Genomic DNA, 27,843 nt, shown 5'->3' on the forward strand with positions numbered 1-27,843 from the left:
TAGGTTAATCTAATGAATATCAAACCCAACTAGGTGGCTTTTATGACTGAATTTTATTTGTATGCTAATAGTGAATACATGTTTAACTCCTTCATGATTTTACTCTATTAGAAGACAATTTTTACTTACAGTGTAGTTGTTGATTATTGACTCATAGTGGACGTGGTATAAAACATTTACATAGTGATTTAACATACGCTTTCTCAGTTCTTCCTCATCACAACCTCATGTGAGGTCAGGGGCTTTATGATCTCCGTTTCATAGGTAAGAAAACTGAGACTCAGAGGTTAAGTAACTGGCTCAAGGTCTCACATCTAGTAAGTGGCAGTACCCAAACTGGTAGGTTTCTTGACTCAAGAATCTACACCAGGTTGCCTCTGAATTGATGGGTCCAGGGTAAATTTGACTTAAGTTACTAGTGAAGAAGACTAAGTTCACTCAATTACTTAAAAAGAAAATATTCTTTGATAGGACTCAGGATTTTTTCAAAACCATTTTAACCCAACATATATTTTAATATGTGACTGCTCTTCAAATTAGTTTTACAGATATATAGAAAGCACTGGTATTTGGAATTGGTATAATGAGCTGAGTTGAGCCTTGTGAAGTTATTGGAAAGGAAAATAATGTCTAATCCAAAAGGTTAATATGTAATGTTTTCCATCTAAAATAAGATATTTTTAATATCTGCTCAATAGATTTATAAGATTATTTTCATAAAATATGTGTATTTTAAAAATACTGGCCATGATATAAAGTGTTATATGTTTTTAAATTAGAATATTTTATCAAAATCAATGGAAAAAATATATAGTGTTGAATTAAGCAGCCAGCTCAGTTGCACATTTTTCTTTCTATCTGTATATAAAAAAGGACACTAGCGTTCCCATCTTTTAAAATTCTCAAGTGGTTTCTCAATTTTAAATTCATTAGTTTTAAAGGAAAAAAAAATACATTCTGTCCCACTGAAGAAGGGGACAGAATGTATTTTACTGTTTAAACCTACATTATTACTTCTGGTAAAATTTTCTTTAAAACCTCTTCAGGGAACATATTCATGAATGGGGTCATTTTTAGATCTGAATTATTAGACTAGTGGTTACAAGCTAAGGCTGCTAACCAAAAATGTCAACAGTTCAAATTCACCAGCCAGCCACTCCTTGGAAACCCTATGGGACAGTTCTACTCTATCCTCTGGGGTCACTGTGAGTCGGAATTGACTCGACAGCAACGAGTTTGGTTTTTTATTTTGGTTTATCCCATGTACTGGACTCGATGGCACTGGTTTTTTTTTTTTTACTGGGGAAATGACTAGATGTTGACACCGTAGCAACTCTTCTTTAGCATTTGATGGTGAATATTTGAGAATGTTGTCAAGAAAAAGAGTTGGAGCTAAGGCAAGCTTTGTGTGACCTGTTTATGGGACTTTTAGGATGATGGTGATGGATATATTGTCTCAGATACCGTGTAATTAGAATTTATCCTTATTTGGGATGCTATCTTTATACTTGAACAGATTTTAAAGTAAAGCTATCCTTATATTCTTCTAGCAAAAAAGGAAAGGAGGATGATAGAAGGTGTCTTCACTGTTTTTTGAACTTCAATAGAATTTGACATGAAAAAATTACAGGAGGGGACTTGGGGAATTGGATCAGGGCTAAAGGGAGGAAAACTGGGCAAACAAGGCATATGATTAAAAAGCTCCATATTAAACTTGGTTTCAGGTAGCAAATTTCCTATGTAGTTGGAAGCTCTGGCCAACACCCTTCACTCCATTCCATTTTCTGGGAATAAGCACTCTGAATACAACTGAAAAAGAGCTTATTGGGGCTTTTTAAGAAATTGGCATTTTTTGATTTGTTAAAGAAAATTCTTTCGTCTGCAAAATAATTCATTTTTTGCCGTCTGGTGTTTCAGGCCAAGAGAAATTAGAGAGGGAGATGATTTCCAGGTTCTGATTGTTCAGGGAGCTAAAGTTGGGTTGTCTTAATGATTTTTCCTTTCAGTATGCCTTTGAATGTGTTTTAAGGGAGTGAAGGGCTGGTTTTATGGATGGGGATGTAAGGGTCATTATACTCTAGCCAGTAGCATGCTGGAGCTGGCTTGCACTTGATTACTTAAGGGGATCACCGAGAATATTTACAAATTTAAAAACTTATTCCTGTCTGCCTTTTTCCAGGAAGAACTTGAGATATTCATTATGAATAAGAGGTAAGGCATGTTGTCTCTGCATCTGTATATTGCAGATGCCCATTGGGCTTCTAAATTATATTGATTGACATCCCTTACATATAGCACTGATGCCTTGAAGGGTTATTGAGCATAGCACAGTTAAGTGTGTGTGCCCCTCCCCCTCACATACACGCAATAATAAAAATAAAAAAAATAGCTGACATTTATTGAATGCTTACTGTGTGTCCAGCCCTGTTATAAATACCTTATATGTATGAACTCATCAACCTTCACAGCACTCCTGTGAGGTAGGTAGTAGTATTATTTCCATTTTAGGGTTAAAAAAACTGAGACACAGAGTTTAAGTAACCTGCCTACCAGGTTACACAATTAGTAAGTTGCAGAATCTGGATTTGATCACAGGAAGTCTGTTTCCAGAGCCCACACTCTAAACTATTATGTAATATGCTCTATATCTTTAAGGGCACTGCAACGAGGAAGCTATTTACCTATTCATGTGCTATCCAGAGCAGATATCCCATTGTCCGTGCCTTTAGAAGGCATAGATAGTGTAGAGCTGCCTGCTCAACAGACTGCTGAAAATTTTTACTTTCCTTCTGACACTCATCACTGGTAGTCTTCTCTATCGCCAGTCAAGGTGGATCATCGCATCCTCAGCGGCTTCTAAACACTACCACTACTCATGTTCTTTCTTCAGATTTTTAGCTTTTTTCTTAGGTGCTTCTCTCTCAATTTTTAGCTTTTTGCAAGAAGTATTGCCAACCAAGGTGTAATTTTTCTTCCATGCAACCAAATGGGCAAGCATAGCACATCTTCCCAGCATCTCCTCTTTTCCCACTGCAGTCCATTTTCTGCCTAACTGTTAGAATGTTCTTCCTAAATGCAGATCTTATCATATCATTCCTCTCCTCAAAAGCCTAAAGGATTTTGGGACTTTTCTAAATAGGTATCAGGGCCATCCATAGTCTTATCTCAACCATCCAGAATGCCTTTACACGCTTCTCTCCAACTACACTGCCCTCTCTCTACCCTACTCACTGGGCATGCTGTTCTCTCCATTTTAATTGCCATTCTTCTATATCTCTAGCAACCCTAGAGCTACCCAGCTTTTAAGATTCAACCCAGATGGTACTTGCTGTTGTATTACGGTGGAGCTCTGATGGCGCAGTGGTTAAGCGCTCGGGCTGGTAAACAAAAGGTCAGCAGTTTGGAATCCACCAGCCACTCCTTGGAAACCTTTTGGGCAGTTCTACTCTGTCCTGTAGAGTCACCGTGATTCAGAATCAACTCAACTGCAGTGGGTTTGGTTTTTGGTTTATTGTATTACAATAACTTATTTTTTGTCTGTCTTCCCCCACTAGACTGTGAGTTCCTTGAAGTCATAAAGTATATTTTACTCGACTCTGCACATAGCCTAGTGCCTTGTTCATAGTTAGCACTCATATGCAATATTTAGGTCTTTAGCAGCTGCATCACGTTAGCTCATGATTCAGAGTTATTCCCAGAGTCTAAGGGTTCCAGAGTCAAATGTCCAGATAGCTTCTACTCTGCATAGATATTCTACAATATTCTGTTTAAAAGATTAGTTCTGTTTTTAGCGCAACTACCTCCTTGAATTTTTTTTCATCTGTACTCATTCTTCAGATCTACTATACTTTGAAAGCTCCTTTTGCCTTTGTGAAACATTTTGTACTTTTGGAGAGAGACAAGGGTTTGCCTATACACATATTAATACAAGAAAATCAGGTCTCTTATCTCTGATCATCTCATGAGCCGCAGAATTAGAATAGGTGAACTGGTAATTGCATTTTTAATACATAATCACTGTGTTTCTCAAAATGTGGTTTAGAAACTTCCAGAATTACCTAGGATATTCATTGTGAGCATTCTAGGAGTTCTCTCTAAGTGATCTGCATTTAACAAACTTTTCAAATGATTCTTACCTATAACTGCCTTTTTTTTTTTAACCTACAACTGACTTTTGGGAACAACTGTCCAAAGTAAGAAAAAATGCTAAATTCTGATCTGTATTTTATCCTGTGTGCATATGAATATTAATTACATTGTGGAAAAACTATTAGTAGAATGCTTTGAAGTTTTTGTAGCCCATACTGTGCATTAGAATTTTTTATCATGATGAGATTTTCTATAACTTTGCCTTTTCTAACACATGTGGCTGTTGGATACAATGTTAGGAAGTGCAGCTCTAGAAAACTTGACCATCCAGAAAGAATAATTCTCTTAAGAGTCTAGATGGCCACAAAAACAAACCAAACCCATTGCCATTGAGTCAATTCTGACTCATAGCGACCCTATAGGACAGAGTAGAACTGCCCCGCAGAGTTTCCAAGGAGCACCTGGTGAATTCAAACTGCTGACCTTTTGGTTAGCAGCTGTAGCACTTAACCACTACGCCACCAGGGTTTCCAGATGGCCACAGTGATCATTAAATCAATGAGAAATCAAACAAGAACATTATTTCCTTTGACATACAGGCCATTGTATTTCTTTTTTGGGGGTAGTTGATTTTTAAAAATGGCCTAATGTGGCTTATCCTCAGAAATGATTTAACAAATTATGATCTCAATTAAATTTAAATGAGACCTGTATTTTGCATTTCTCATCAGTACTGTTTTTCTCATCATACTGGTTTGCTATCCAGAGCTGGCTATTAAGCCTTGATTTCCAAGCTAGGGATAAGAAAGTTGAGTTAATCAAAAGAAAGAGCTCCTAGCTCCAATGTTTAGGTCATAGATACTTTTATACATTTTAGCTCTCATAGCCCTTTTAACTATTCTCATTTGGATTGGTCAGCCCCTAAGCCACTAATGACTCACTACTTTTCAGCTTCCATTTCTTCCTCTGATAAATCTTCCTTGAACCAGTAATGTACCCTTTTCAGGGTGATTTCAGTAAAGATCATTAATTCTTTGGGAGCCCTGGTAGTGCAGTGGTTAAGAGCTTGGCTGCTAACCAGTTCGAAGCCACCAGGTGCCCGTTGGAAACCCTATGGAGCAGTTCTACTCTGTCCTATAGGGTCGCTATGAGTTGGAATCAAGTTGATAGCAGCGGGTTTTTTTTTTTTTTCCTTTGGGAGAATTTGAATCAAAAAAGCGTAGTCTCTACAAAGAGACATAAATCTAGACGCTCTGTTTTATTATGTTCATTGTGTGTCTTAGTTGTACTTGGTGGCTTAAAAAAATCCACTATTGGAATCTGTGGTATTTAAAAATTACTTAGGTAAAATAATGTACTTGGCCATTACTATCTGTGGAAATTGTATGCTAAATAATTATGCCTGTTTGGCTTGTCCTCTGTTACCTAGATCCCAGTTTTTTCTGCTCTTTTCAATAGCTACATTTTTTTTTTTAGCACATCCTGAAATTCCCTCTGTCCCTTCACATAGAACACTTACTTTCTTTGGCTTTGTTTTCTGTTTTCAATGGACAGCAGACCACACCCCCACTTTTTGTGCCATTCAAACTCCCTCCCAGGATCAATTGTTGTATCCAGCCTCACTAAACTGCCTAAAATAAAAGAAAGGTACAAAAATGGGTGTTTTAAAGTGCCACTCAGGGCCACCCTGGAGTACTCTGCAAATAGGCTCTTTTGTTTTGAAGACTAAAGAGATAGTACTGCAGCTACAGGGTTTTTTTTTTTTTTTTAGCTACAGGATTTTGAGAAATGCATAAAGACAAAACCCATTTGGGTCTAAAGGAAATTTTTAAACCCTTGTCTCTCTCTTCCCCCAAACTGCATCTACAGTTTTCAGTGACATTTTTGCTTTGTTTAGGAAGCCAGACATTTCTACGTTCAATGGAAAAGTTCACTGTCATCTGGAACTTTCATAATTCAAAGCAGGGTGGAGAAGAAGAGAAATGTGTTTTGAAAGTATACTGCAGGATTATCCTGGGATCTTTGCATAAGTTGTTGCATTTAATTTTCAGTAGCACCTTCAATAAATATTGTTAGGTGCCGTCGAGTTAGTTCCGACTCATAGTGACCCTGTGTACAGCACTGTCTGCTCCTGCCCCATTCTCACAATTGTTATGCTTGAGCCTATTGTTGCAGCCACTGTGTCAGTCCATCTCATTCAGGGTCTTCCTCTTTTTCACTGACCCTCTACTTTACCAAGCATGATGTCCTTCTCCAGGGACTGGTCCCTCCTGATAACATGTCCAAAGTATTTGAGACGAAGTCTCACCATTCTTGCTTCTGAGGAGCATTCTGGCTGTACTTCTTCCAAGACAGATTTGTTTGTTCTCCTAGCAGTCCATGGTATGTTCAATATTTTTTTGCCAATTCCATAATTCAAAAGCATCAGTTCTTCAGGTCTTCCTTATTCACTGTCCAGCTTTCCCATGTATATGAGGCTATTGAAAATACCATGGTTTGGGTCAGGTACACTCTTGTCCTCAAAGTGACATCTTTGCTTTTTAACACTTGAAGAGGTCTGCACATTTGCCCAGTGCAATATGTCATTTGATTTCTTCACTCCTGCTTCCATGGGCATTGATTGTGGATCCAAGTAAAATGAAATCTTTGACAACTTCAGTCTTTTCTCCGTTTATCATGATGTTGTTTGTTGGTCCAGTCGTGAGGATTTTTGTTTTCTTTATGTGGAGGTGCAGTCCACACTGAAGATTGTAGTCTTTAATCTTCACCAGTAAGTGCTTCAAGTCCTTTTCACTTTCAGCAAGCAAAGTTGTGTCATCTGCATAATGCAGGTTGTTAATGAGTCTTCCTCTAATCCTGATGCCATGTTCTTCTTCATATAGTCCAGCTTCTCAGATTATTTGCTCAGCATACAGATTGGATAAGTATGATGAAAGGATACAACCCTGATGCACGTGTTTCTTGATTTTAAACCAGACAGTATCCCACCACTCGTCTGTCAGTTTGTTGTACTGTGTTGGCTTGCGTGTCACTGTGATGCTGGAAGCTATGCCACTGGTATTTCAAATGTCAGCAGGGTCACCTATGGTGGACAGGTTTCAGTGGAGCTTCCAGGCCAAGACTGACCAGGAAGAAGGACCTGTCGATCTACTTCTTAAAAAATTGGCCAGTGAAAACCTTATGAATAGCAGTGAAAAATGTTAGGTGTCCTTTTTTCCTTTCCCAAGGCTATATGTACCACTAACTTGTCTACAGTTCTGACTCCAGACTCTAAAGCTTATATTCCGTGTAATTATGAATGGTTGTCTTTTCTATCTGTGTGTGTGTGTGTGAGAGAGAGAAGGGAGGGGGAAGGGGAGGGGAGGGAAGGGAAAGGTTCCTGGGCACTAGGATGTTCCCTCACAAAAATCCCAGATGGGTGCAAAGTGGGAGAATCTAAAGAAAACACCCCCTGTGTTGACTGTCTACCAAGTAGGAATTGGGATGTGTCCAGTTAAATCTTCTGATGAAGAGGCTATGAAGAAAGCCTTCTTTAGAGTCTTTATACAGTCTGCTCATTGCCACTCCCATCCCCTGCCCTAAGTGCTAACACTTGCTGCCAAACAAGTGTTCATATTTTCCCAAACCCTGCCATTGACATGGAGGTGGGGCAGGAACTGCAAAGAACTACAACTCTGATACACTCTGCTGAGTCACGGAAATTTACCGAGCTTATCGAACAATCTGGATTTACCTCAATTTGTAATAAGGAATATGAAGACCATAAAATAATTGTGACAATCCATATTTAATAAAAATGGCAATCTGCAAGTAAATAAGACTTCTGGAAAAGTTTTTTTGGTAGCATATTATATTTTATCTTGGTTATAAATATCACAGAAATAGATTATCAGCGAAAGTAAATTTGATTCATGCCTTTGTAAATCTACAGGTGATGGGATAGTAAACTATATTAACAGTATCAATATGATAATGGCATTTAAAAAGCCAATACGATTTTGAGTAACTGACGTGGATATGGACAAACAACTTCTTAGAGAAAAGTATTGAGAATCTCTTTTAATTGTTAAGACTATGCCCAAGTTTCCATTCTTTGGAATTGAGATGCTTGAAATGGAAAAGAGCAATTGAAATGCTTAAGGGATCTGGGGAGAGTGCTTTATGACAGTGAGATACAAAGTATACTGCTTAGGTAGTTCATGAATATTGGCACTTGTGGCTATTTTGAGTGGTGAGACCAATAAAGAGCACAATCTGGCAGAACAAGGGATAGGCACAGGCAAAAGTATGACCACTGGAGACATGGGTTTGAGATTGTGGTATTGTCTCTGCCCCTCCCAAGTAGTATTCTCTCCATGTCTACCCATGGACCTTGTGTAAAGAAATAATCTGGGATATTTTAACAAGAAGATAAATAATCTGGGATCGTGTGAAGGAATTTAAGTGAGAGGAGCATAAGTGTTTTGTCACATATTCACATCTGTTTAAAATTAAAAGATCCCTTCCATACACACATTTCCTTTGCTGGCTTCACATCAAGACCAGATGAAGCACAAGTTGTAGTGAAGAACCTCACTCTAACATGGAATATGATCTAAGGCAATGCCCTTCTTGGCCCCTCTCCACAGGGATTTATTGCTGGAAGTAAAAGAAGGGCCACGTGAGAACATTAGAACACAGTTCCAAGGCATGAACCCCGAGGTTGGAATTTATAGTAAGGCTCTGGTGTGCTAGCTGGATGATGAGTACAATTTTATTGCAGGTGTTTTCCATTTGAGATTTTTGAGCAGTATGAATAGAGAATTTTGATATTGGGTATTTGTGTATGCCTTGGAAACCCTGGTGACGCAGTGGTTAAGTGCTACAGCTGCTAACCAAAAGGTCAGCAGTTCAGATTCACCAGGCGCTCCTTGGAAACTCTATGGGGCAGTTCTACTGTGTTCTGTAGGGTCGCTATGAGTCGGAACCGACTTGATGGCAGTGGGTTTGGGTTTGGTTTTGGTTTTGGTTTAAGATGTCATTGAGCCAGGATAAGTTCATCAGCACTACTTAGCTAGCACGTACTACGTGAGTTGCCTGTACTTGACCAGTCTAGTGAGGGAGCTACTCACGTTGAAGCTGTTTAGCTATTTCTGATCCACAGGGAACTATCCTTAAGCTGCCCCTCCCTGGATACTAAACTGTCCCTTGCTGTTGTGAAATAAATTATGGATAAGTAGCTTTTCTTACAGTATCTGAATTTCTCGTTCTCAGTGTAGAATCATTCCCAGTAATTCTACAGTGTAAAAGCAGAGTAGAGGACTGCTACCCCATGAGGTTTTTAAATCCAGATCTTAGTGGACCACCTGCCAAATGATTCCACTTTCTGACCCCAAATTAAAGTTATTGACAGAAGAGAAAAGCACTGTGGGATTGAGTGCCAGTTTCTTATGGCATTTGTGGACTTAGGCCAAAAATTTTGAAACTTTCAGCCAAAGAGTTCATTCTGCAGCTTTGGAAGCAACTTGTAAAAATCATCAGTCTGCATATTCCGTATCTGGGGACAGACAGAGGAGAATGGAAAGAGAGAAAACATGAACTCCAGAATGATTTCTATTCATCAACGTAACTATTATCAGTATTAAGTGCAACGTGGGATACTGTCCTTATTGACATTTATGAAGTATTGTCCCGAAAGCTGCAGACTAAAAAAAAAAAAGAAGAATCCAGTAGATTGGCCCATTGCTAAATGGTTGAGTCAAAAACAGCATACAAATATTATAAATGTCCTAAGCCACAGCATCAAGTTTTATTATTTCGTATTGGGGCTTGTGGGAATATTATACGGGGAATATATAAGTATTCATTTACTGCTGGCTACTGAGGAAATGAGAAAAAGGGTTTTTAGACAAAAGTTGGGAAGGCCTTTGTAATAATATGCATTTTAATAGAATCTTTTAGGGTTATAGGGACCTTAACCAAAAAAAAAAACACCAAACCCGTTGCTGTCATATCAATTCCAACTCGTAGTGACCCTGTACGACAGAGTAGAACTGCCCCAAGGGTTTCCAAGGAGCAGCTGGTGGATTCGAACTACTGATCTTTTGGTTAGCAGCCAAGCTCTTAACAACTGTGCCACCAGGACTCCTATAGGGACCTTAAAGGCTATCAAGTAGAGCTCCCCCTGAACCCACCACATACATATGCAATGTTATGTGAACCCATTTACTCCATTCTCAAGTGGTCATCCAGCTTATGCATGGATACTTCCAGTGACTTGGCACTCTCCACTATGAGGTGGTACATTTGATCTTTTATATAGCTCCAATTATTGAATGTTTGCATAAAGGAGCCAAAATATCTCTCCCTTTAAAAACAATATGTATACTGTTTAATGAGAAACTAGTTTGTTCTGTAAACCTTCATCTAAAGTACAATTAAAAAAAAATCTCTCCCTTTAGCCTGTACCTATTGCTCCTACTCCTAAGCATAGTGCCCTTCTTCACACAAATTACAATTTGAATTGAGCCCTTTGTTGTTATGTATTGTGATGGTTCTGTTTCTGCTTACCCCTCGGGGCTACACCAAGCAACCTCACCCTCCTTCCATGTAGTAGCCCTTCAGTTGCTGGAAAATAACTATCATGTACCACCCGAGTGAATGATTTTTGTTGTTTGGTAACAGCTTTATTAAGGTATAATTGACTTACCCTACTATACTTTCCCCATTGAATTTTCTTGGTACTGTTGCCCAAAATCAATTGACCGTAAATGTTTGTGTTTATTTCTGGACACTCAGTTCTGTCCCATTGGTCTGTATGTCTATTCTTATGCCAGTACTGCACTGTCCTGATTACTGTAACTTTGTAGTAATTTCTGAAATCACGAAGTGTGAGTCCTCCAACTTTGTCCTTCTTTCTCAAGATTGTTTTAGCTATTCTGAGTCTCTTTTCTTACATTTCCATATGAATTTTTGAATCACTTTATCGATTTCTGCAAACAAATAAAACAACAACAAAAATCCACCAGCTTGGATTTTGGTAGAGATTGCATTGAATCTATAAAGAGTTACTGAGTTTTTTTTAAAAGGCAACAAACCTCACTTAGAATGAGACCCCATAAGGGATGGCTGCATACACAGCTTCTGTATATCCTTTCTCATCAGCAAGGCCACTTTAAAACCACTGCCAGTACTTTTTACAACTACCTTTTTGTTCCTGAAGTAGCCATAGTTCCTAAGGTGTAAATATGTAATAGAAGACAAACCAAATGAAATGCCCTGTTCAGTGACCTGCCCATCTCTTGAATTTGGCTGGGATGATATTATTATCTGAGAGAAGAAGCCAAGAACAACTAAGCTGAAGGAGAAAATTGGCCAAAATCAAAGATGATTTTCTTTCACTCAGTCTCATGCTGGAGCCTGTATGTGCGTGCATGTTTGTGTGTGTGTGTGTGTGTGTGCATGCTTTAACACTTATGTGCAGTTGTATGTTCATGCATGTGAGTATATGCACAAGTATGTACATGTGTTTTTGTGTCTTTTGTTTTTGCTTTTGGACCCCAGCAAAGATGCCTTTTGAAAGTGGACTGGAGTACAAATAAGCTTTGTGGTATTTTATCTTTTTAGCTGAGCTTGTTGAGATTTCAGAGGTAAATGTGAATTTGGCCTTCCAGCCGAAAGGGCTGTTTATAATCTGTCTTTTTTTTCTCTGCTTTCCTTCCTCTGTACCTCATTCCCTTGTTCGAGACTAGTTTCTGCATCTGCTTCTTGGTCGTTAAGCTGCACCTCCATATGATGTCCATTGTTTGACCCACCTCCCTGCACTGCTGTGATCACCTGTGCTGCCAACCTAGCAATGCTTGTTTATTGGCCTTTGTCCTTTCTTCCCACCCCTTACCACCAAGGAGTCAAGTTGTTCTACAGAGCCTTCCTAATTCCCACACACCCAGTGCCTCAGATGGTGTCAAAGTGGCAGGTCGTATGTGCTTCCCAATTAGGGATGGAGCAGAGTGTTTACCATTCTAGGACATGGCAAGCATAGCTTAACATGCATCTTAGTCAGAATATGGAGAATAGAAGCCAGGCCTTAAGAATGAAGAGCAGTCATTCAGGATTTTAAAGCTTAATCAACTAGAAAGCTGATGTTGTATACTGCCTCTAGCTTTTTTTTTTAATTCTCCCTTCCCTTCTTCCTTTCTTCTTTTCCTTTGTTTCCTTCCTTTTTTGCTCCCGTTAGCATGATGCGCTACCATGCAGAGGCAGAAGAGGAGTGAAGGTAGGTAATGTTTAGTAAGTGTTCAATCTGAACTGATGCTTGAATCAAGTAGAGAGGGAGTGTGTGCCACCTTGGAGAAATATCAAAATATAAGAGGTTGGGGAGACATAGTTTGGAAAAGGTTTCTTGGAGATTCTGATATGATCATCAGTTTGGTATTATACCAGTCCGGTAGAGAACCACAGAGATAAATAAAAATGACTTGTTATATCATCCAGAAGAATTTTACTGTTTTTTTTGTCAACCAAAATGACTCCCTATATCTTAATAAATGTGTTTGCCTTACAAAACTAATGCTGAAGAAAATAGAAACTTACTTAGAATAAGTTCTCAGATGGTTTCCTGTATTTGCAATTTGCTGTATCTGTTCACCATGAGGAACCCAATGAAGAGGCTCTTGCAAATAAGGAGAAAAGGCATGTACTATCCCAGTGATCCTGCATAGCTTAAACTCAAGCAGAGTATGTGGGGAAAGGAACACTATTGTCTGAAATGGACAAGGAGAAGAAAAAGGCTCTGGGGACTTCTCCCAGCTTCAAAATATCTTTTCCACATAACTGTACCAATTAGGCATTCTATATTGATTGGTGATCTTCTCTTTCAAAATACAAATGCCACATGGGAAGGTTAAGCCTCAATCATAGCTTAGCATCAGGTACTTTAATCAAATATTCATATTAGTTCCTATCTGAGATTTCTGTTCCTCATTGGTTTAGAAAGGAAGGTGTGAGAGAGGTATGTGCGTTTCCTTAATCTCTACCTCCTGGATGGTATTATGGGGAGGGTCTTTCAAAACACTTCTGTAGTAAAAAAATCAAGTCTTGGGATAGGATGAAGGCACATGATATAGATTGATTAGATTATTTTTGTGCCCTCCTTCTTCACTTATCTCAATCATATCTATCCTACCCAATTCAAAATCCTACACATCAAAGAAAGCCTCCCGTTCTGACAGCTTACACTGATTTTTCCCCTTCTCTGAACTGCAGCAGTATTTTCTATCTGTAACTGCCCAACCCACTGTTTGATTGGGTATTATTATCTCCTCCTATTCTTTAGTGGGTTTATACATGTTAAGCTTGTTCTCCTAATATAAGACTAGTGATTTATGTGTACTATAAGTAACTGTTGGGATGGAATGATTGTAGGTTCTTGAAGGCAAGGACTGTGCCTTTCTTATTATTTACTTCAATGTTCTCCATGGCATATAGGACAGTATATCCAGATCTAGGTTAAAGTCTACTGTTCTAATTGAAATTTTCCCCTATATTATCTACCTTAAAACATAACACTTACAAGTAGATTATGATGGGTATACTGTACAGAAATGGCCTCAATCGCTCTGTCTAAGCTGGCAGCATTCTTTCTCTGCTTTGTACTAGCCTTAGCTCATGGTACTGGGCTCCTTGGTGGCTAAGGCCTTGATACTGGCTTCTCATAATGAAGAGTGAGAGCTCATAGATTTGCCATTGAGAAGCTTCACACAATAGTATAAGAACATTGAAGAAAATGTAGCCACTCCCTTTTGCTTCCAAGATTTTCAAAGATCTATGCTTGATAAACCCAATAGTTGTTTCTTTGTCAAACTTCTCTCCGTAGAACAGACTCAAGAGGGCAAAATAAAAATGGCTTTCTAGGAAGAGAGAGCAGTTTTTAATTCTCCTTAGCAGTTGCTGGAACAGTAAAACACAGTTGCCATTGGCAGAGTGTGTATTAAAGGGATTTATATATTTAATCATTCTCCCTCTGCACTTCCTCACCCTTGTACTTCTTCCTTTTTAACATTAGGTAGAATACAGTGCCGGCAATTGCTTCTCTTCCCCCAGTTGAAGTTTAAAATTATGAACCCGGTGTAATGAAATGGTGATTTTTATTCTGTCCTGGTGGTAAAAAGGGATTTGCTGATGTGTAAAATGAGACAAAGATAAATAACAAACAGATGTTCTCACAAAATGTTCATTAAATCCCTGTCTAGTGGAAGATGCTGGGTTACATGTGTTCAAACTCTAAATGTGTTAGAGAATAAGGAGCTTTTATACCTTAATGCTCAATTTAGGAAAGAGTATATAGCATTCTGTTTAAAAATCACAGTAATCAGTGACTTACAGTTTCTTGCTCATTTCGGAGTGGCTTGCCATGACTGTTTTTAAACTTTTCTTACTGATTTTGACAGTTCCAATTATCCAAGTAGACATTACCTTATTGAGGGATTATGAAGTGGGTTTAAACTTCTTGGATTGTAAGGCCCCACATAGGGGTTATCTGACAAATAGCAGTTATGGTTTTTGCTTGGATCATTTTTAAAGTTCTTTCGCCCATGGGGATATGACAGTGATTGCAAGGGAGTGGGATAGACAAGACAAAGCAGGAACAAAGTCACCCCACCTTTTTCCTCTGGTTCTTCCCCAAAAAAGTAGAAATTGTAGTTATCGCCTGAGTGTATTGCTTACAGCAGGGCCTATCTGCTCCTACTGGTGAGCCTTAGTTCTACTGTGCTAAGTGCTAGGCCAAACCAAACCTGTTGCTGTCAAGTCGAATCTGACTCATAGTGACCCTATAGGGCAGAGTAGAACTGCTCCATAGGGTTTCCAAGGAGCACCTGGTGTATTTGAACTGCTGACCTTTTGGTTAGCAGCCTGAGCTCTTAACCACTATACTTAACCACTGTACTAGGGCTGTAAGTGCTAGGCAGTAAGTGGTAATATGTACTTTGCGCCCCAAAGGTGGGAAGGACCACCTAGCTTTACCTGGGGAAGGTGGAAGCCAGGGAATGTAGTGCAAAGGATATATTTGATATGAATCTTGAAGAATGGTGCAATTCTATTAGAAAAGAGAGCAAAAAGAATTTTAGCAGAGGAAATAGCATATGCAGAGGCATAGAATCTTGAAATAACATGAGAAACTTTGGTGAATTGCCAATGATTCCTTTTGGCTAATTTTGTGCCTCAGTTTTTACATTTGTAAAATGGACTTAATGATACTTATAAGGTTGTGAAGCTTAAATGAGTTAATATGTGTAATTTAGAACCATGCCTGGCACATAAGAAGTGATTCATAAGTGTTAGCTCATATCATGATTTTGATAGCTGGAGTTTGGCATATGGATAGGAAAATGGAGAAAAGCTAAATTGAAATATTAAATAACATGCAGATATAGATTAACACTGTGCTAAGCAATGTTGCGCAGTGGTTAAGAGCTTGGCTGCTAAGCAAAAGGTTGGCAGTTTGAATCCACCAGCCGCTCCTTGGAAACTCTATGGGGCAGTTCTACTCTGTCCTATTGGGTCACTATGAGCCGGAATCAACTCAGCAGCAATGGGTTTTAGGAGCTATTGAGGTGTTTTAAGCTGGGTTTCAAATATGTGATCAGATTTGCATTTTGGAAAGACCACTCTGTTTGCCTTGGAAAGATTATTCTGTCTGCCTTCTGAAAGATAAGTTTGGATGGGGTGAGTACAGGGAAGAATTTGTAGAAATTTGAGCCAGGGAGATCAGTTATAAGGCTATTGCAGTAGTCTACGTAAGAGATGATGGAGGTTCTAAATTGGGAGAGTGGCAGTGGAAATGGAAGACAAACACAGATTCAAGAGATTTCAGAGTTACCAGGGATCATTAGTGGGTGAAACTGCTGGTGCCTTGGCACAAATCAAGGCAGTGGCACCAAATTATACTACTAGTCATTGTATTTCGTACCACCACACACTTGCAAGTTAAAAAAACAAAGCCAGTTTCACTTAATAATGCCCTTGATAAATTAGTAAATATTACTTTATCAAACCTTGACCCTTGTGTACACATCTTTTTTAATATTCTGTGTATTAAAATGGGAAGTATTATAAAGCACTTCTGATGCATACCAAAGTATGATAGTGTCCTGAAGTAAAGCACTTGTATTGTTGAGTTGCAAACTAAACTAGCAGCTTTTTTCATGGAACTCCAATTTTACTTGAAAGAACAATTGACAAACTACGGTAATTCAGACTTGGGTATCTGGCAGCCATTTTCTCAAAAATAAAGTGAGCCTGTCACTTTAAGGAAAACAAATGACAGTATTTGTTGCCAGTGATAAAATTTGAGCTTTCAAGTGAAAATTAGAATTTTGGGAAATTTGTATCGACTACTGTGAACTTGAAAGCTTCCCAGTACTTACAGACTTTTCTGACGAGATCAGCGGGGATATTAATTAATGTGATTTTTAAATATATAATGAAATGTGTTACCATTTGGAAGATCTGCATAACTCAGTAAACCAGTATTTGTCAAGTGATCAATGCATGATGTTGTAAAATTATGCTGGGGTAAAAGATCCATATAAAGTACGAGACTGACTGATGGATTTTAATATAAGAGAATCAAAAAAGTTCATTAATATGAATTCACATTCCCCATTGCACTAACCTCAAAGCAACTACCACTGTTGAATTTTAGTGTGGTATCAAAGAAGAATATCCACAATTATCTGAAGAGAATATTCAAATATTCCTCCGTTTTTCAAATATGTGTTTACTTGAGGCCAGATTTTCTTCATATATTTCAACCAAAACAACATTTCATGAATGCAAAAGCAGATATAAGAATCTAGCTGTCTTCTATTAAGCTGTCTTCTTTTTAAAAGACTTGTAAAATTGTAAAACAATACAATTTCTCCTCATTGATTTTATTTTGTTTTGGAAAATATTTTTCATAAACATGTTATTTATGTTAACATGTGTTATATTTATATTATTATATTTAAATGAATAAATAATTTTAAATGTCATAATTTCTAATATCATAAATATTAATAGGTATAACCCATGTAGACAAAAGCTCTTTGGAATTCTCAATAGTATAAAGGGGTTCCAATACCAAAAAGTTTAGCAACTGCTGTTGTGGACTATTGAAAAAAGTGAGGGGAGGATGAATGATACTTGTCTTACTGTTAAGTAGCCTAGAATCCTATAAGGAAAACTGAGACAGTGAAAAAACAGAAAATGCCAAAATATGACTTAAGTGCCAAAGTCAGTGACATAGCACACACTGAACATATTAAGAAAAAGAAGAGATGAGTGTGGACTGAAGTGGTAAGGGAAGATTCTTTGGAAAGAGAGACTTGCACATAGGTAGGACTTTGTAGACAAAAGAGCGAAGTGGAAGCTTTCCAAGCATGATAACCAGCATGAGCAAAGTTCCAGAGGCAGAGAGAAGTGTGACGTGCTCTAGAAACAGTAATGAGACCATCCTAGCAAGAGTAAATCGTTTGTGCTGGTGAATAGCAAGAGATTAATTGAATAAATAGATTAGAGCCAGATTATGGAGAACCTTAAATGTCAGAATGAGAAAATTAGATTTTATGGTCAGTGGGAAGTTATTAAAGGTTCGTGATTCAGGATGATGACATAATGAAAGTGATATTTCATGAAAATTAATCCAGAAGTAGTGTAAAGGAGAGATTGGAAATAGAAAGACTAGAAATCAGTTAGGACAATATGGCAGTCATTCATGCATGAAGTGATGAGGACCTAGTTGTGGGAATAGAAAGTAAATAATGGATACGAGAGAGATTGTGAAGGCAGGATAAACAGGACTTGATGCTTGATTAGAAATAGGGGATTAATTTTGAGCCTCGACCATTGAGAGAATGGTGATGCCGTTGTAAAAGGGCATAGACCCATTTTAAGTAGCTGATGATGATTGGATTATTGACTAGTTTGTTGAAGGTGTGGCTTTATCCTAATAGAAATATGTATGCACTGGAGGTCACTAGACAGGAGGTTAGATGAGAAGTATTAAACCGAGAGGCCACATTAGGGAGGTGATTGTTAGATTCGAGAAATCAGAGTTTGCTGAGGGGTATATATATAGGAGTATATATGTAAAGTATATATATCAGGAGCACGGGAACTAAATCATGACTTATAGCTATTAGATTTTGATAGGAGTAGTCACTGTAGAAGACTGAAGAAGCAATTGCAGACTATTAGAAGAACAGAATAATATCGAATTGCAGAAGCCAAGGAAGGACAGAGTTTCAAGAAAGAGATGGGAATCAGCCATGTCAAATGCCACAGAGAATGAAAATTTAAGGTAAAACATAAGCTCCATGAAAGCAGGAATCTTTTTATGTTTTATTCAATAAAATTGTACTTGGCACATGTTGTTGTTGTTGGGTGTCATCAAGTCGATTCTGACTTACAGTGACCCCATGTAACAAGAGTAGAACTGCCCCCTCGGGTTTTCTTGGCTGTAATCTACAGAAGCAGATCACCAGGTCTTTCTCCCATGGAGCCTCTGGGTGAGTTCCAACCTTTCAGTTAGCAGCCGAGGGCTTAGCTGTTGTGCCACCAAGGCTCCTTTTCCTCATCATATAGTAGGCTATGAATGAATAAATGAGCATGCCTAGTTACTGCAGAAACCCTAGTGGCATAGTGGTGAAGAGCTACGTCTGCTAACCAAAAGACTGGCAGTTCAAATCCACCAGGTGCAACTTGGAAACCCTATGGGGAAGTTCTACTCTGTCCTATAGGATTGCTCTGAGTCGGAATCGACTCGATGGCAACAGGTTTTGTTTCTGTTTGATAGTTACTGCTGTTATAAGTTTTGTGCAAACCGTACAAATGTAAGCATACTGAAGGAAAATAATTAATAAGCAACATCTTCAGGTACAAACCTCTATAGATATATTGGTTCTCTTTATTTGCTTATCATGTTCTATTATTGGAAGCTAGCCCCAAAACCAAAACCAAACCCATTGCCTCATTCCATTGGAATTTAAGCAGTCATAACTGTAGTCATTAAGAAATTTATTTTGGTTTAAACTTATTTTGGTATTGGTTCATATGTTTCAGTTGCAAGTATTTCAGAAGACTAGTGCATTGGTTAGGTTGAAAAGACTATGTCCAAATTGGTAGTTGAGATAGTTTTTTAATTTCATTTTTGGTATAAGTTGCCATAATGGATACTAGAGGAAAATAGGTGGTTCTACTGGTAGAGACAAGTTTATCTGATATTCATTAATTTCCTCATAGACTGGTTATAATGTGATGCCTGTTTTGAGCTTGAGTTTTGCATTAGTTATCTACTGCTCTGTAATAAATTTCCCCAACACTTAGAATCTTAAAACAGAAAACATTATTATCTCACAGTTTCTGTGGGTGAAGAATCCAGACAGAACTTAGCTGGATGCCTCTGACTCAAGATCTCTCATGAAGTTGCAGTCTAGAAGTCAGCTGGGGCCGTAGTTTCATCTGAAGGCACAACTGGGGAAGGGGGGAAGATCTGCTTCAAAGCTCACTCGCATGGTTGTTAGGAGGCCTATGTCCCTTGCTACATGAGCCACCGGAGGGCTACTCCAGAGAGGACAATCCAAGAGAGAGTGAGAACGAGTGCCCAAGACAGAGCTCCGAGTATTTTTATAACCTAATCTCAGAAGTGACATCCCATCACTTCTGCCATATTTTAATCGCTAGAAGTAAGTTCATGCATCCAGACCACATGTAGGAGGAGATTACACCGGGCATGACTACCAGGAGGTGGGGATTATTAGGGACTGTCTTCAAAGCCACCTACAACAGATTTATTGGCATCTATTTTACCTTCAAAACACAACTGAAATTGTAGAAGGAGGGAAGCTACAGAGTTGAGGTCAACTCTTCAGTAATAAAGCCAGGAACACATTTCAAGTCTCTTGAAGTATGACAAATTAGATCTTCCTCTAGAAAAGATAAAGTTTAGAAAAAAATTCTAAAGCATATATATGTATTATATGCATATATATAAATTATGTATAGATAACTATATATGTGAATTTAAAAGGCATACTGTTTTTATTAGAATACAGTCTCAGAAGAAGCTCAAAATCCAAATAAGAGATTATCATGAAGAGATAAAATTGATCTTTAAGTGACTCTACAAAACCACCCAGAAAGACAGCAGAAAATGTTTGACAGTAACATTAACTTCATTTTAATTTCAGTGCTGTTATTGAATTAATGTAAGTTAAATAAGATATAATCTAAAGTTAAATGTAGCTCCCATATGTTGTTCTTAGTATATAGTCGAAGACGGAGATGGGAAAAGTAGACTAAACTAGTAAGAAATTGAATTTTAAAAATAGATATTATAGATTCGCCATAGTTCATATGTCAGAACTATCTATCTGTTCCTCTTAGCTTTTCTTCTACTACATTTTAGTTTAATAACTGAAATTATAATAATACACATTTTTTATAATAAAATGGTAATTTAGCAGAAAACAGAACAATACTGTCTTACATCAGATCTTTAAATTCAGTTTTTAAATTAACTTCATGAGGTCTAGTCTGGGTGCTATCTAAATCCAGAAATTATAGGTATTCATTTAGATTCATAAACCATATCCAATTTACTCCAAATAAAAGATATAACCCTGTCCTTGTCTACAGAGGGAAAGAAAGGATTAAGGCATGAGAGAAAAGTGCTTTATTAATCATAATGAAATCAGATGCCTATTTGAAACTGAGGAAGGAGAAAATATGTATAATATTTAAAAGGAGTGCTATTGTGTAGGTATATTTCAAAAGGGATAAACTTCTGAAATAGTCATTTCTTATTTGGAAAGACAGACATCTTTGCTCTCAAAAAGGAAAATAGTAAGTGAAACATGAAGAGTTTGGAGTAAGTGATCTCTAAGGTGGTATAGTGGTTAAGAGCTATGGCTGCTAACCAAAAGATTGGCAGTTTGAATCCACCAGGCGTATCTTGGAAACCCTGTGGGGCAGTTCTACTCTGTCTTATAGGGTCACTGTGAATTGGAACCAACTGGACGGCAACAGGTTTTTTTTTTTTTAGATCCCTCCTAGAACCCTGGTAGTGCAGTGGTTAAGAACTCAGGTTGCTAACCAAACGGTAGGCAGTTCCAATCCACCAGCCACTCCTTGGAAGCCCTATGGGGCAGTTCTGTTCTGCCCTATAGGGTTGCTGTGAGTCAAAATTGACTCATGGCAACAGATTTGGTTTTGGGGGGGGGAGTTTTAAGGTCCCTCTTAGCTTTAACATTCTGAGTTCATGTTCAGATTAGACATTTGAAGTATAAGTCTTGGTTATTTGTGTTAAGTAGAATCAGAGAACATGTGTAATTAAAATCTGTAGATTATTCCTAAACTTCATTCTAGCCTAAACTTAGAGCCAATACCAACTGTGTGTGTGTGTGTTTTCAGGGCATTTGGGCTTGGACGTTATTTATGGTAATGCAGTGATGCTATATACCTTGCAGTGGGTTGCTCACTCTTTTGTGTCCTACCAGGAAATATAGATAGTTGCTTTACAGACTTCTGTATTTTCTGTAGCTCAGGAATTGGTCAGGGTAGGAAGGAAGCTGGGATTAGCCCTCTCTTGGATATTCTTTTGCAGATGCTTTTCTTTTCAAATTCTCTTGTTCTTCTTAGGGTTAACTAAAGCAACTGCTCACTATTTTCTCACCCCTCATAGGTTCTATTTCATATTCATTTATTGAGTGCCTACTATGTGCTGGGCACTTTCTAGGTGCTAGAAATACATCTGAGTACAAAAAAAATGCCCAATTACTTAGGTTCTAGAGGGGAGGGGACAGGCAAATTACAGACACACATACATATTTAGGTCTTAAGTAAAAAAAATAGAGAGAGAGAGAGAGAGAAGGCGATAAGTGATTATATGCATATGTGTATGTGTGTACATGCGCATATATAATCGGTAAGTGATACGGAAAAAGTAGAGCAGGATTGGGGGATTGAGTGTGTCGGTGGGATGCAGGTCGCATTTTAAGTAGGATGCTCGGGGTAACCTCACTGAGAAGGGACATCTAAGCAATTATTTGGAGGAGAGTAGCTATCTGGGGGAAGGGCATTCAAGCAGAGGAGACAACCAGCGTGAAGACCTTCAGTCACAAGAGTGTCTGGATTATTCAAGGAACTGGTATTCAAGGATCTACTGTATAGCTAGAGCAGTGTGAGCAAGGGGAATAAAACGAAAAATGAGACCCACTGCCGTCGAGTCGATTCCAACTCATAGCGACCCTATAGGATAGAGTAGAACTGCCCATGGGGTTTCCAAGGCTGTAAATTTTTACAGAAGCAGACTGCCATGTCCTTCTCCTGTGGAACAGCTGATGGGTTTGCACAGCCAACCTTTCAGTTAGCAGGTGAGCACTTTAACCACTGCACCACCAGGGCTCCTTAGCAAGGGGAATATATAAAAAATTATTATTATTGTTTTTTTTATATATTCCCCTTGGTAAAGTGGGAGGTTAATTCAGAAGAGTATAATGGGGGAGGGGCATATTTTATAGGACTTTGAGGCCATTGCAAGGGCTTTGGCTTTGGCTTTTAATCTGAGTAAAATGAGTAGTTGTTGGAGAGTTTTGAGTTTTGTCGGATGAGTGATTTGTGTTTCTGGGAAACATGGCTCACACCCCGAAAGGTGGACTAGTTATCAAGCACTCCTACTCTTTTCTGACAGCAGAGGGGTAGAATAAGCAGTGTGGAAGACCCATCAACCTTTATGGAATTTGAAAGGATCATGTTTTCTGCTATCTTGAGAAGAGATTATAGGGGTTTGGGCAAGGGTGGAACCAAGGAGACCAGCTAGGAAGCTGCTGCAATAATCCAAGCAAAAGATGATGGTGGCTGTAACCAGGGTGGAAGCAATGTTACGTGGTGAGAAGTGGACAGATTCAGGATATATTCTGAGGCTAGAGCAAACAGGATGTGCTGACACATTGGATATGGGGTATTAAAGGGAGCAGTCAAGGAAGAATCTGGATTTTTTTGACCTGAGGAGGGAAATGACATTTACTGAGATGCAAACGACTAAGGTTGGGGTATAAGAGTTTAGTTTTGGACATGTTAGTTTGAGATGCTTAGTAGATAGCCAAGTGGAGATGTTAAGCAGGTAGATGGGTACATGATTCTGAAATGCAGAGAAAAAGATCTGGGCTAGAGGTAGACATTTGGGAATCTTCAGCATATCCATAGTATTTAAAGACAAGGAAGTAAAGACAGAGAAGAGATGCAAGGACTGAGTCCTGGGTCAATCCACTGGTAAAAAGTTGGGGAAAAGAGAAGAAACCAGTAAAGGAAACCAAGAAGGAATAAAGAGTGTGAGATAGGAGGAAAAATCAAGAGAATGTGGTATATTGTGAGGCAAATTAAGTAAATTGATTATCTGTTGTATCCTCTCTATTACTATTGCCTTAGCACCTCATCATTATTTGTCTAAACCACAGTAGCTCTTAATCGGTCTTCTTAACCTCAAGTCTTATCCCCTATAATGCATGCCCCACACTGCCAGACTTATTAAACCACAAATTGGATCCTATCACTTCTGTGCTTAAAACTCTTAACGTATATGTAGTCATGCACACTCTACTGCTACTGCTTTGCTTATGTAGTCCATTGTGCCTGAAATGCCCTCTCTATATTCTTCATCACCTGGCTAACTCCTACTCATCCTTCAAGACCCAGTTCAGGTATTACTTCATCCAGGAAGCCTTCCCTGGTCCTTCCTCTGTACTTCAGTTATGCCTGGTGCATATTTTTATTCTTGCCCTGATCAAGCTCTTTTATAATAATCTTTTAATTTATCTATTTCCCTAATTTAGGCTGCTATTTCTTGGAGAGCAGTGACCATATTTTACCCATCTTGCAATGGTTGGCACCTAGCATAGAACCTGACACATAGTAGGCACTTAATAAATGTTTAATGAATGAATAAATAAATGAGTGGTCACTTTTTCTCCTTATTCTGGATATGTCAGTTTCAGTTTAGAGGGTTATAAATTTTTCCCTACAACCTTGAATTGTTTCCAATCCTTCAATTTAAAATTCTAATACAACTAGTTATGGGACAGAATAAGTGACCTGCATCTGAGATGCAGATGCATCATACAGAATACCAATATACTATGGGTTTGATAGCTTTGGAATGTCATCTCCCCCAGTGTAATCAATATACTTCTGAGTTACTGTAATACAGCCAAGCCTCGTAAGTTAGACTTGTTAGGTTACTGCATTTGCCTTCCCAGGATAGCTTTACCATGTAAAATAAATTCTTATGGGAGAGCTCAATTTTTTTTTTTTACCTTTGGTAAGAAAGAAGATTTTACCATCCTGGACCTTTTGAAGGATGTTTTATACTCATTTGTCATAAGCTGAAAGGATAAAAGGCCAGATTTTTTCCCCCACCGGTGGCCTTTATTTTATAGATAGAAATGTAAAAATGCCCATGATGAGGCATACCTATCATCTAGCCAGTTCAGTATGGTATTTCTAAGAGGGTTGTTTTAAGGAAATCCTATGTCTCCCTAACACCAAATCTCAAAATAGGTACCTAGGGAAAAAAACTCTAATTTCTTTTAATAGTCCATTATGAATCTGTCATGTATGATTTTATCTAAAACTTACTTGAATTTGTTCATTTGTATAATTTTTTTTAAAACTTCTATATTTTAGGACAAAAGAGTTCCCTAATTACATTTTGTTATTTAAAGAAATGCTTAAATATATTGAAATGCTTTAATATTGAGATAAGGTTTATATAGTGACATGCACAGATCTTAAATTTATGATTCAATGAGTTTTAAGAAATGTGTATGCCGTATAATCAATACCATAATCAAGACAAAAAATTTTCATCACACCGAAAAATTCTCCTGAGCTCCATCCAGGTCAGTTTCCAACCCACATAGTCAGCCACTGTTCTGACATCTATCATTATAAATTGTCTGTTACTAAACTTCATATAAATGGTGCTATGGATTGAATTGTATCTCCCCAAATGATAACTGGAAGTCCTAACATCTCCCCCCCATTGTGACCTTGTTTGGAAATAAGGTCCTTGAAAATGTTATCAGTTAACTTGAGGTCATACTGGAGTAATCCCATTGCTATTTTAGTTCCTTTGCCTGTCTTTATAAATTTTAGGATAAGCTTGTCTCTATCTAGAAAAAAAAAGTCTTGCTGGGATTTTGACAAGGAGCCCTGGTGATGCAGTGGGTAGAGTGACTTGCTCAAAAGGTGAGCAACTCAAACCCACCAGCCGCTCCATGGGAGAAAGATGTGGCAGTCTGTTTCTGTAAAGATTTATAGCCTTGGAAACCTTATGGTGCAGGTCTACTCTGTCCTATAGGGTCACTCTGAGTTGGAATCAACAGCGGTGGGTTTGGTTTTGTTGGTTTGGGATTTTGACAGATAACTACATTCAACTTATATGCCATTTAGAGAGAGAACTGACACCTGCTGTGTTGAGTGTTCCTATCCATGAGCGTGGTATGTATCTCCATTTATTTATATCTTTGATTTCTTCATTAGTGTTTTGTAAATTTCAGCATATAAGTCATGTACGTGTCTCGTTTAATTTATTCCTAAGTGTTTCTCTTTTTTGAACAATTATAAACATTATTATATTTTTAATTTTAGTGTCCACATACTCATTGCTAGCATATAAAAATACACTTGGTTTTTTAATTTTTGTATGTTGATACATTATCCGACCTTGCTGAATTCCAAATTAGTTCTAGGAGTTTGTTTGTGTTTTATTTTAGAGTCCTTGGAATCTTCTATATAGACTATCATATCATCTGCAAATATGGACAGGTTTATTTTTTCCTTTGCAATTTGTATGTCTTTTATTTTCTTTTCTTGCCTTATTGCACTGGCCAGAAGTTCCCGTTCACTCTTGAATAAGAGTGGTGACAGCAGATATCTTTGACTTGTTCCCAATCATAGGAGAAAAGCATTCAGTCTTTCACCTTTAAGTTAAGACATTAGCTATAGGCTTTTCGTAGATGTTCTTTATCACGTTGAGCAAGTTACTCTCAACTTCTAAGTTTCCTGAGACTTTTTTAAAGTCATGGAAGGGTACTGAATTTTATTGAATAGTTTTTTTTTGCATCAATTGGTATGATTGTCATTTTTTCTTCTTTAGCCTGTTAATGTGGTAGATTGCATTGATTTTCAAAAATATTGAACCAGTCTTGCATCCCTAGAATACCCTACTTAGACATGGTGTGTAATTCTTTTTATGTATTCCTGAATTTGGTTTGCTAGTATTTCATTAAAGATTCCGCATCTACTTTCATGGGGGATGTTGGACTGTAATTTCTTTCTTTCTTTTTTTATGGGTACTGTTTTTGTCTAGTTTTGGTATCTAGCTAATACTGGTCTCATAAGATGAGTTGGAAAGTATGCCCTATTCTTCAATTTTCTGGATGACATTGTGTATACTTGATGTTCACTCATCCTTAAATATTTGGTAGAATTCTCCAGTGGTACTATCTGACTCAGGTGATTTATTTTTAGGAGTTTTAAAATTGTGAATTCAATTTATTTAATGGGTATAAAACAAAAACCAAACCTGTTGCTGTCAAGTCAGTTTCAACTGATAGCAACTCTATAGGACAGGATAGAACTACCCCACAGGGTTTCCAAGGCTGTAATTTTTACAGAAGCAAGCTGTCACATCTTTCTCCCGCAGAGTGGCTGGTAGATTCAAACCGCTGACTTTTCAGTTAGGAGCGAGAGCTTAACCACTGCGCCACTAGGGCTCTCTATTCAATAACTATACCCGTTCCCATTGCCGTCGAGTCAGTTCTGACTCATAGCAACCCTATAGGACAGAACCACTAAAATAACCTATTTCATATTAGATGAATTGTGGTAGTAGTGTCTTTTTAGAAATTGGTCCATTTTATCTATGTTGCCAGATTTATGTGTGTAGATTTTTTTTTGTAGTATTCTGTTGTCACTTCCCCCATGTGTCTGTCAGTTTGTCGTACTGTGGGAGCTTGCGTGCTGCCGTGATGCTGGAAGCTATGCCACCGGTATTGAAATACCAGCAGGGTCATCCATGGTGGACAGGTTTCACCTGAGCTTCCACACTAAAACAGACTGGAAGAAGGACCCAGCAGTCTACTCCTGAAAAGATTTAGCCAGTGGAAACCTTATGGATAGCAGCAGAACATTGTTTGATATAGTGCCAGAGGATGAGCCCCTCAAGTTGGAAGGCACTCAAAAGACAACTAGGGAAGAGCTGCCTCCTCAAAGTAGAGTCAACCTTAATGAAGTGGATGAAGTCAAGCTTTTGGCACCATCATTTGCTGATCTGGAATGACTCAAAATGACAAGAAACAGCTGTAAATATCCATTAATAATTGGACCAGGGAATGTGTGAAGTATGAATCTCGGAAAATTGGAAGTCGTCAAAAATGAAATGGAACACATGAACATTGATATCCTAGGCATTAGTGAGCTCAAATGGACTTATATTGGCCATTTTGAATCAGATAATCATATGGTCCACTATGCTGGAAATGACAGTTTGAAAAGGAATGGTGTTGCATTCATCATCAAAAAGAACATTTCAAGATCTATCCTGAAGTACAATGCTGTCAGTGACAGGATAATATCCATACTCCTACAAGGAAGACTGGTTAATACGACTATTATTCAAATTTACACACCAACCACTAAGGCCAAAGATGAAGAGATTGAAGATTTTTACCAGCT

The 27,843-nt window shown here is 38.1% G+C and overlaps 1 protein-coding gene across 7 annotated transcripts in view; it reads left to right on the forward strand.

The window, feature by feature from the left end:
• Positions 1 to 27,843, forward strand: part of ENOX2 (ecto-NOX disulfide-thiol exchanger 2) — a 348,995-nt gene that overhangs the window by 25,313 nt on the left and 295,839 nt on the right. The window contains exons 1-2 of one of the 7 annotated variants that reach the window (XM_049873402.1): positions 967 to 2,211; positions 12,305 to 12,343. The exons of 5 other annotated variants lie outside the window; for them this stretch is intronic. In XM_049873402.1, coding sequence (XP_049729359.1) covers positions 12,319 to 12,343 — 25 coding nt within the window. In that variant the 5' untranslated portion in view covers positions 967 to 2,211; positions 12,305 to 12,318. Of the gene's footprint in view, positions 1 to 966; positions 2,212 to 12,304; positions 12,344 to 27,843 lie in introns of those variants that run through there. One more of the 7 variants, XM_049873401.1, reaches the window with a different exon arrangement.

This window comes from Elephas maximus, chromosome X, assembly GCF_024166365.1.
Source record: "Elephas maximus indicus isolate mEleMax1 chromosome X, mEleMax1 primary haplotype, whole genome shotgun sequence".
Classification (NCBI taxonomy): domain Eukaryota; kingdom Metazoa; phylum Chordata; class Mammalia; order Proboscidea; family Elephantidae; genus Elephas; species Elephas maximus.